The 10,818-nt window shown below is 40.4% G+C and overlaps 1 protein-coding gene across 2 annotated transcripts in view; it reads right to left on the minus strand.

Moving 5' to 3' along the window:
* The window catches only part of LSAMP (limbic system associated membrane protein), a 651,156-nt gene extending 644,597 nt beyond the window's left edge, over positions 1 to 6,559 (minus strand). For both annotated transcript variants that reach the window (XM_054481231.2, XM_054481230.2), the window contains exon 1: positions 5,880 to 6,559. In XM_054481231.2, coding sequence (XP_054337206.1) covers positions 5,880 to 6,034 — 155 coding nt within the window. In that variant the 5' untranslated portion in view covers positions 6,035 to 6,559. The remainder of the gene's footprint in view (positions 1 to 5,879) is intronic.
* Positions 6,560 to 10,818: the final 4,259 nt, after the last annotated feature.

A 10,818-nucleotide genomic window follows, 5' to 3' on the forward strand; every position in this document is an offset into this window, starting at 1 on the left:
GCTGCCCTGAAAATGATCTGTAAAAGAGATTCCTTATCCAGTTACGCATTGGTTTTTACCTCTATGTACATAGCAGAATCATTAAAAAACAAAAGAACAACAACCTGTGCCCAGTCCCTTCCCCAAACAAACTACATCAGAATTTCTGAGAAGAGAGGATATGTGGCATCAGTATTTTTTAAAGTTCCCCAGCTGACGTTACTGTTCTCCTACGGCTATGAACTATCGAATGCAGTGCTTCTCCAACCTCGATACGCTAGCGAATTGCCTGGAAGTCTTATTAAAATGTGGACTTTGATTTAGTCCCTCCCGCATAGGTCCTGAGATTTTTTAACATGCAACTATGTGATACTTAAGATGCCCATCTGTGGATCACACTTGTATCCTGTAGTATCAGCATCACCTGAGAACTTGTGAGAAATGCAAATTCTCAGACTTACCAGGGACCTACTGACTCAAAAACTCTAGCGATGGAGGTCAAGCAATCTGCTATAGCAAGCCCTCCACATACTTTACATACACACTGAAATGTGAGACACACTGGCCTAAAAAAAAGAAAAAAGGAAAAAGAATTCCCTGAAGTCTAAATAACTGGCTGTCTGTGGTTGAAAAGCCGTTGATTGTTTACGTTTGTGTAGCACTTTACAATTCAACAAATTTCTACTTTACCTCCTGTGAACGTCTTAAAACAACCCTGTAGGTTAACTAAAATAGATAGTTTCAGCATTTTTATTTATTTATTTATTGTTGAGACGGAGTCTGGCTCTGTCGCCAGGCTGGAGTGCAGTGGCGCGATCTTGGCTCACTGCAACCTCTGCCTCACGGGTTCAAGGGATTCTCCTTTCTCAGTCTCCCAAGCAGCTGGGACTACAGGTGCGTGCCACCATGCCCAGCTAATTTTTGTATTTTTAGTAAAGATGGGGTTTCACCATGTTGGCCAGGATGGTCTCAATCTCTTGACCTTGTGATCCCCCCGCCTCAGCCTCCCAAAGTGCTGGGATTACAGGCGTGAGCCACCGCACCCTGGCCGATAGTTTCAGCATTTTGTAAAGGAAACTGAAGCTCAAAGTATTCAAGAGACTTGCTTAAAGTTACAGCATGCAAGGATAGATCCAAATTCAGAGCCCAGATCTTCTGAGTCCCACAAACTAACAGGCAGGACATTGACAGAAAAACAGGGCCAGTGGCTATAAGCTGTAAGTTATGCCCTGGAGGAGGGATATCTCTGAGGCTCAGATGATGACAGGGAGAGGGACAAGAATATTGAGGTAACCTCCTATCGGGTGAGTCACAGCCCTTTGTATTTGGCACTCTCAGAGACCACAGTAAAATGCACTAATCCTTTTTGGGCAGAGTTTGCTGTTATGTGGAATCAGCTTTGAGAAACAAACGTTTAACCCTCACCAGTGACTTAGTGGATGAGTCAGTCACCTTTGGTTCTTTCCACAATTCTACAAATACGTCATTCTAAGTCAAACCACATAAAATAAAAATCTCCTGTGTATTGTATGTGTGTATAGACGCGCTTATATGTCCCATACTTGCAGAAACACAGATGGCCACAATTTGCTTTTCTTACGAGATTTGCCCACTGTGTTTCTCAGGCCATAAATGACAACAAATGATAAAGTTCACAGGTACATAAATATTCTTTAACAAAATGTATATAATATGCCATATTCCTAGATGATATATAGTATGCTATGCTCCATTATTTACTAAGTATATTTGATAAAGGATTTATCTGCAATGCACGATCCTTAAAGTATCAGGGCTAACCAACAGATTTTGATAACATTTAGTGATTTAACTACAGAAAAAGAAAATTTCATGATGGTCACAAACTTACCCAGTAGGCCTATGGCCACAGTTTGTTTCAAATAGTGAATTGTAAGTCATAGAAAATCACATATCGTATCAAGAATTTCAGTGTTGACACTTCATTAGTGAATATTGCCATTCCACATGACTTACAGAAGATAAACAGAAATTTGAACAAGATCTTTATATTTCACTATCAAATAATCCAATCTCCTTTTGTTGTTTCTTCTTTTCCCCCGTGGTGTAGAAACAAACAGGGAATTAAAGACCCCAAATTTGAAAAAACGAAACATTAGCTATTCTTCATTTAGATACTTAGTTTCCTTGGGAATCTGTAATACTTGTTAGGTACACTGACATTTAACTGGGCACAATGTTATTATCATTAAAAGTATTATAATATCCTGTAAACATCAAATAGGGTCAGAATCGTGAGCTAAATAAAATTTTATTACCTTGAATTTAGAATATTTAAAATCACAAGTGTGAAGTCCCTGTATTTTATCACATGCCCGCTTGTTTTATATCCAAATACGCATGTGTATGTACGTTTTACAAAGTTGCCTTATGAATAGATATGTGATAATATAATGTATTACAAAACTAACATGGTTCTTTTGTGGCCAAATAGTTTATTATCTTTTCAGAAATCTGCCACTCATGTTGAAAATATGGTCAGTAGGACTAGTAAACATGAAATTTTAAAGGTTGGTTTGAAATAGCCTCTATTTCCGCTATTCTTTGACTTGTAAGAGAACTATTAATACATAGTCTCAACCTTCCAATATTAAGCAGGAGGTGACTGTCTATGGGTATGAGGGTAGGAGGGAAGAAACGGTGTTAGCAACTCATCCAGTAATTGAACTCTTACTCCTGTGGGAGCTGGTAATGAGGCAGGTAGACTCTGTTTAGAAAAGCACCTGAGGCAGCTTCATGACTGAAGTCCTGTGGATAAGCGTGTCTCACTCTTTCCTGTGCACACAAATATAAACGCAGATTCTGGTTGTTCTATTTAGGGAGGACCTCCAAGGCTGCTGCTGCTGCTGCCACTACTCTGTGAATCACACTTTGATTCTTTGTCCCTGGGACAGAAGTTGGTATTGTGGTTATCTTTAGTTCTTTATATAATTTCTCATACAGGTCCGTAATCTCCTCTAGAAAATAATTGAGTTAGGTATGTATACATGAGGCTATCTCTCTTTCCCTCCAGTTTTGTCACCATAATTATATAGTTTTTATTATTTTCAAAATGATAGAAATTGCAGGGCAAGACCTGAAGCCTAGTGTGCACTCTCCTATCTGATGCATAATTATACTAAAGATCATAATTATACAAAAATGAGCATCAATCCCCAAAAGAAACTCTTGTTTCACAGAAAACTTTAAGTCAGTGAAGGTAAATATTTTGGGGACAGACAGCCTAACTCCTGTCACTGGATTACCAGAATTACAAACCTCCCTTGTCTCCTGTTGCCATCTCATATTATTCAGGGCCACAGACTCACTAAGAGAATTATTTTTTTCTCCTAGCCATTTCACTTTCTCAGTGCCAGACATCTACTGTGGCTTCCAATGAATCAAGTTCTCCTTCCTTACCTTCCCTGAAAGCTCATGCATCCAGTAAAATGTCACAAATAAAGTGAAAACACACCTTTCCCAGTCTGGCCTTACAAACAGAAAGCAAGAGCACCATTCTTCACCAGGAAACTGACCCACAAAGCTTACTGGATTTAAAGAGATTGAGAAGAAGGTCAGCTAAGAAGACAAAGGGAATTCTCTCCATAGTTAATTCTGATGAAGCTCCACCAACCCCAAAATAAACCCTTGTCCAAGGCAAGGAAATAAAAAAGAGGGCATGTAAGGTGAGGTCTGGAAAAGAAATGGTGTTTCATAGGCGACTTATTTGCATGCTCTGTTTGTCTGTCTTTTCTTTCCCAGAGAATAAGTGGTTCTGTGTTTATTTTTTCTCTCATAGTCCCTATTTCCACACTGCAATGTCTGCTAAAGCATAATGTTTAAAACTCTGTTTCTATTGCACCATAGACATACAAAAGCACATATGTATCATCCATAGATATGTATACAGTGAGACTGCCTCTGTATGAAAGTATAAGAATATTTTTATTCTTCTGAATTAACATTTCTATACTTATCTAACTCTCAGACAACTATAGTTTAAGGTATAGGAGATACTAACTTAGAAAGACCTTACAAAGCTCAAGGACACTGAAATAAAAAACTTACACATTCAAGTTTTTCATTTTTCTCATATTCAATCTTGTGACCGGTGAACAAAATTTCTAGGGATAGCGTATATTTATATAGAGTGTGTCACCATTAAAGGGTTAATAATGTTAGGGACTATGAATGTTAGCAATTGAAACAGCATGCTTGTGTGTTTGCAAAAACATTTTCTGCACCATGTCCAAATTCCTTTGCAAACAGATAAATTACTCTATACATCTTACTACTCCATGTGGCTAAATCATACATGCAGGTTTATAAGGCTGAAGAGCTAGAAGGGAAAATCTGCTTTGGATAGTAGGATCTCTGGGATTCGTAATCACCCAATGCTCAGGAAATGAAGAAAGGAGTGCTTACACATTAGCATTTTCTTACTTTTTACAATCTGGAGAAACACATACCCACACAACACACACACGTGCAATGCACGGCACACAACACACACTTTTCCTCTCTAACATGGCTAGAACTCCCAAAGCAGGACACTGTGACAGCCAACCAAATTTATTTCTGAGAAAAGGAAAGAAAACTTTGCTGCTGTCGGCAGCTCTGCTAGAGAACTGCTCCCTGATGCCCCAGGGTTTATGCACTATCAGCTCCTTGCACACAGATTAGAGGTTTATTTTCTATCGTATACTGTGTTTTTATTGCCACAACAAGCAATATTAGCTAGATAGACTGACACTGGGTCATTTTATTTGGAGGCAATGAGATTTTAAAAGATCTCCAAGGAGAGTGATTCTTTCTTTTTGTTAGCTTCTGCCAGAAATTCAAGGAAAGCTAGAAAAAAGAACAAGGGGTAGGTACAGTTGGTGGAGAGGAGGAAGAGAAAAGAGAAGCACAAAAAATAACCTTGGAGCACTTTAGAAATAAAAATACAACTAGGTCTCATTTGAGTCTCTCTAGCTCACAGTACCTGATAGGGGTCAAACTCCCAAGGACTTGGGACTCTTCCTTTCCAAATTTCAATCTCAAATTATTTTAGAGTTTGCCAGAGCTGCACAGAAAAAGACTTTGAAGTCAATAATCAATTTGAAATATCCATTTTATGCCAGGTTAATTCTTTCCCAACCTCTGTGTTTAACACTCCTACTCTTAAATATCAGCAATTTGGCAAGTCCCTTTTCTTTCTGCTCTTCAAATCTTATGTTGATTTATATCCACATTCCTGAAAAGGCTCAGTAACCAACCAAAGTTCTAAGATTGATTTATCGCCCTCCATGTCAATTAGAAGATCCTTACAGAAAGTCTTCTATCAGAAACCCTCACACACAGCCTTGATATGTGTGTGTGTATGTGTGTGTGTGTGTGTGTGTGTGTTGGCATGAAAACACACACAGACACGGGAGGAGCAAGGAGAATGCAGTACTGTGTACTACTCTCTGAGAGCCACAATCCAACAACCTTTCTTTCAGAATTAAGGACTCCCAGCAAAACTCTCAAGTGCAATGCAACAGCAATTACAATAGCAAGAATACTGCCCGGAAGTCACTAATGCCATGGGTGAAGTTAGGCTTCCTTGATAAGAGAAACAAGGTCCTAAGTACAGAACAACATTTAACCAACACCACTGCTGCTTGACAGGGACCAGAATTCCCTTGAATTTTGTTAGCTATAATGCCAACCAGTCAGTAAAACGGGGACACACACACACACACACCACACACACACACACACACACACACACCACAAGCCTGCAGCATCAGGAGCTGGAGTTCAAGGAGATCAGGCGCACACACACACACATACACACACACACACACACACACACACACGTAGACGCGCGCTGCAGAAAAGTTGCCCGAAAGCCCTACCTGAGGATGGCTGTGTCCCCCTGCCTCACGGTGATGTTGTCCGTGCCTCGGTTAAAATCCACGCTGCGAACAGGCAGTCCTGTGGGAAGAAGGCAGAGCAATCTCAGTAGGACCAGCGGCAACTGTTTCCGATCCGGCTGAACTCTCCCGACCATGGTGGCCACGCCGAGGTGCGGGTCCGCGGGGTGCTCTGGAGGGGTGCGCGCTGCTCGCGAGGAGAGGCTTCACCAACACGGGGCTTTCATCCACAGCGAGCACAGAGCGGGCTTTGCCAGTTTATGGTCCTTTCCACTTTGCCTCTCTCTTTCCCTCGCTCAGTCTCTTTTCCCTCTAAGACTTAACAAAGCCCTCATAAAACCCAAGCAGAAGGGTGAAAAGTAAAAGCAACACAATTTCAAAAGAGTGAGTGCAAATAGCAAGCCCTCTGGAAGAGCTGAAGAGGAAGCCAAAGGAAGGGGTTCTTGTTTGGTCTGTCTGTGGCTGGATGTTCCTCTGCCAGTGTCTGAGCTGAGCTCCTTCGCTCTGTAACCCACTTTCCCAGGCTGGCGGGCGGGCGGGCGAGGGAGCCGGCACCAAGCCTGCCAGTGAGTGTACAGAAACAGCCACACAGCAGCAGCAGCAGCGGCAGCAGCAGAAGCAGCAGCAACCCAGAGCCTCTCTCCCCCTCCTCCCTTTCCTGTTTCTCCCAGTCCCTGGCGCTCTCTCTGCTCAGCACCTCCCCCCCCCACCCCCCCACCCTCCCCCCACCTTCCCCCCACCCTGCTGGTTTTCAACAGCCCCTCCACGTCATCCCCTCCGCCCTCCCCTCGACGTGGCCCCTCGCTTTGCACAACTGCCCCCTTCAGCAGCAGCCAGCCTCAATGAAAGCCTGATGCGCCTTTGGGTTGTCAGGACGACAGCTCCATCTGAGGCCTGGCTGATTTCCTTAAGAAGGGGGAATGGAGCTTAGAGGTACTGTTCAGGAGAGAGGGGAGAAGGAGAGGGACTTAAGTTATAAAAGAACAGGAGAAAGAGTCCAGGAAAGGAGAGGGAAGGGGTGAGGAAAGAAGAAAAAGGAGGTGGGAAGGAGAGTTGCAAATGCGGGGAGTGAGACAGAGGACAGGAAAGCATTGAGGTGGGGAGTGAGGGCGGGGACTGTCCTGAAAGATGGGAGAAGGAAACTGAGGAGAAACTTGACAGTGGAGTCTAAGATTAAAAGCCAAAGTTGATTTCAAACGAAACATTCCTGGCAACTGGCTTTGCGTGTTCAAATCTTGTTCATTCTTTCCTCTTTCCTGCACTTTCTCTTACAGGATTAAAATGGTTTATTTTCTCTCCTTCCTTCATCCCCTCCCCCTCTTGGAACCCCCTTATGAAAGATGGATTGGAGACAATGCTGGTATTGAGTGGTCTGGGGTGTGAATGCTAGGCTTGTTTTTTCCAAGTGCCAGCCTCAGCAGCTGATCCCTGATCCCTAAATCAACTTCACTCTCCAGGAAACCCTCACTCAATCCTACACATGAGTAATGGTATTAAGGATTACTATTTAAAGGGCACATTGAATTGCTACCCAAGTTCCTCCTGGCACTTACTTCTCAAAATGTTCATATGCAAGGAAGGAGATTCGTAAATCAGAAAGCTTGTCATTTGCAAGGAGACACTAAGTAAGGTTATGTGCAGTACTCCTGCTAATGGCAGACAGGTTACCATCATTTGTCACTCCTTTTATTCCATGAGCCAAGCAAGTGATGAGGACCATGAAATGATGAGGACCATAAAGACCACCGATAGTCACTCAAGTGAGAGCCCCACACTCTTGGACATCTCCCTCATTACTGATGTTGAGGATAAAAAATGTGTTTGTACCAGCCGAGGACTTTATTTTTCTCTTTTCGGATTATATTTATTTAAATAAATGAAAGTATTCATATGGTACAAAAACCAAATGGTACAAGATGCTATAGAGTGAATTGTAGTTTTCTTCTTTTTTTTTTTTTTTTTTTTTTTGAGATGGAGTCTCACTTTGTTGCCCAGGCTGGAGTGCAGTGGCGCAATCTCGGCTCACTGCCAGCTCCGCCTCCCAGGTTCACGCCATTCTCCTGCCTCAGCCTCCCGAGTAACTGGGACTACAGGCGCCCGCTACCAAGCCCGGCTAATTTTTTCTGTATTTTTTTTTAGTAGAGACGGGTTTTCACTGTGTCAGCCAGGATGGTCTCGATCTCCTGACCTCATGATCCACCCGCCTCGGCCTCCCAAAGTGCTGGGATTACAGGCGTGAGCCGCCGCGCCCAGCGGTAGTTTTCTTCTTATTCCTGTCTTTAGGCAACCCATTTCTCTTTTTTGGAGGCAACATATATTTTCAGTTTGTTATATATCTTTCCATAAATATTCCATATATGTAAAAATAAATATGTACATAGATATTATACCCATCCCTCTTATGTAAGCAAATGTTTAGCCTAGGACATTTGCCAAAAATAAAATAAAAAGAAAGAAAGAAACATGTTTAGGAATCCTTATCAAACCCCACCAGAGCACAAGCCTTAAAGAAACACTGTGCTGAAACTGGCTTGTCTTCAGAATATTCAAAGCACTTTTTCTGCTGCATGTTTTCAGTTTAAAAGATAGATGAACTCTTACAGATTATGTGAGGAAAAAAAGGAAGACCCATTTTGCTTTTAAGAAAAGACGGAGGATTGGAATCTGAATTGTCACAAATCCATGATTGATGGAGTTCAATTAATTTTATGTGTACTGTGCATTCATTTTATATAAATCAAGGTGTCCTATGTCAGGGATTATACACAGTGCCCAGTTAATAAACCAATGTTCGACCACTAAGTTATAACTCAGCTGTTTAAAACTTGGAATCCATTTTGCCATAGGAGAAATAGTTAGGCCAAGTGGATAGTTGACTACAAAACTCATAATCCCGTGAATCCCAGTATCAATGGACAATTGAGCTTCAAGTGCCAAACAAACAAACAAACAAAGATCAAAGATGTAAGGATTACATAATTTTCTGCCAAGATTGCAGAGAAAAGAGCACCCTCCCTTTCCCCACACCACCGACAGACTTGACCATCCTTGTCAGGCTAATTTTAAGCACTTAGGAATGAAGAGTTAGCTTAGACAAAGGCTTCGATTAACATATATCCTTTGGTTTGGTGCTTCTTCCATGTCAAGTGGAAGAAAAGACAGATAAAAGGGACTGGTAGCTATGAGAATCATCTGTTTCCATTGCTGGTGCTAGGTGAATAGTATGACGCCCAGTAAGAGCAGAGATACTCTGAGGGGAAGGATTAGACATTTAAAGAGTATGAGTATTCTCCTGTGTCAGTCAACTAGATTTTGTATGAAGAAAGGAAAGTTTTTTTCAGGACAAGGAGGAAGTATGGTGGCTGGTAGCATATTATAAACAGAAGATGTTTATACATGATTGTTAGCTAATACCTATACTGGTAACCTCATACTACCAGAAGAACTTGCCTGGTGGTGCTTGGAGAAAACATATGTTTAACATACTGAAATATGAAGTAATTTACATCAAAGTAGTAGGAATGTGGAATTTGTAGTAACTCAATCAAATCTGGAATTTGTCTCTACATTCACTCTGAGAAATGGATATATTAAAGTAAATCTGGATTGTAATCAGAATTATAGAATTGCCTAACCTACATAATGAGAAAAAAATTATAAGCATATATGTGTATAAAAATCATATAATGTAATTAAAGGTTTTTAAAAATATCTTTATTAAATAAAGTCCATTTCTTGGCAGCTTTTGTTAAACTAAATTGACTTACTATGACAACTGAAAGTAAGATGCAATTTTTTTAAAAAGACTATATTTTAAAAAATCTCTAATTTAGGCTGTTCAGAAATTATTTCTGATTCAATTAGACTGAATCTCTCAATAATTTCAAAATTACAAAGTTTGTTTTATTCATTTAAAACTTATTATTTACATCCAGGTAGCACTTCAAGTACAACTCTTTAACCCAGCCCTTGGCCCAGAGGGAATACTCTATACTTGATAAATAAAAGAACGGAAGAGTGATTAAATGCTTATGCTCACTTACTTGGCTTACCTCACCATTTACAAAATAATAAAAGTATTTGAGGGTGCACCATTTACTTCCATTTCAACATTATGCTTTCTCAGAGTTCTTCCTCTTTTCACTTACTGATAGAAATCTTCTGGTATTTTGTCCTCCATGATCTCTTGTTTTCTAAGAAATCTAACAGTCAATATACATTGGATAATGTATCTCATCCTAATGGTCACTCCCCTAAATCTACCTTGATATTAACTTCTCTGCTTTCTTTCTTCAGAAATGCAGAGAAGGAAACAAATAAATGTGTGGCTGAAATTTACACAGCTATTTTTTTGTAAACCACTATATACATTTTTCCAAGAGGGTTGGCAAAAATGAACATACTTTCAGGTTATTTGTGAGGCAAGTATGGCTGTTAGCCATGTGAAACAGCCATCATCACCCAAGTAAGATGATCTTAACTACTACTTTAAAATAACATACTGCCTTTCTAAAAGAGGCTTTAAAAGATTCTGGCACTCTCCAGGGACAAATGTTGCAGGAAAAACAAAAACTGGCTAACGTCTGAGTACCCTAAGAAGCATGAAAGGTTTATTCTTCTGTTTAGCTTTGTAAGGTAATGGGCTCACATGAAATCCAGATGCAACCTGGAATGTGCAACTAATTTAGCAACACTGCTTGCATTTTATGCTAAACATGTCTATAATATTAATATACTACTCTACATTTCTACAGTTGTAAGGTCTTAATCATAATAACACCATGCCTGTACCTTACTTTTCTAAGTGGAATTAACATTTCCATATGAACTAGAAATGCAGAATTGTTAATACTTCTTCTTAGGATCCCTGGTATGATATTTTCAATGATTTCAACATAATTTAGCAATATTCAAGTAACCC

Source organism: Pongo pygmaeus, chromosome 2, assembly GCF_028885625.2.
Source record: "Pongo pygmaeus isolate AG05252 chromosome 2, NHGRI_mPonPyg2-v2.0_pri, whole genome shotgun sequence".
NCBI classification, from domain to species: Eukaryota; Metazoa; Chordata; class Mammalia; order Primates; family Hominidae; genus Pongo; species Pongo pygmaeus.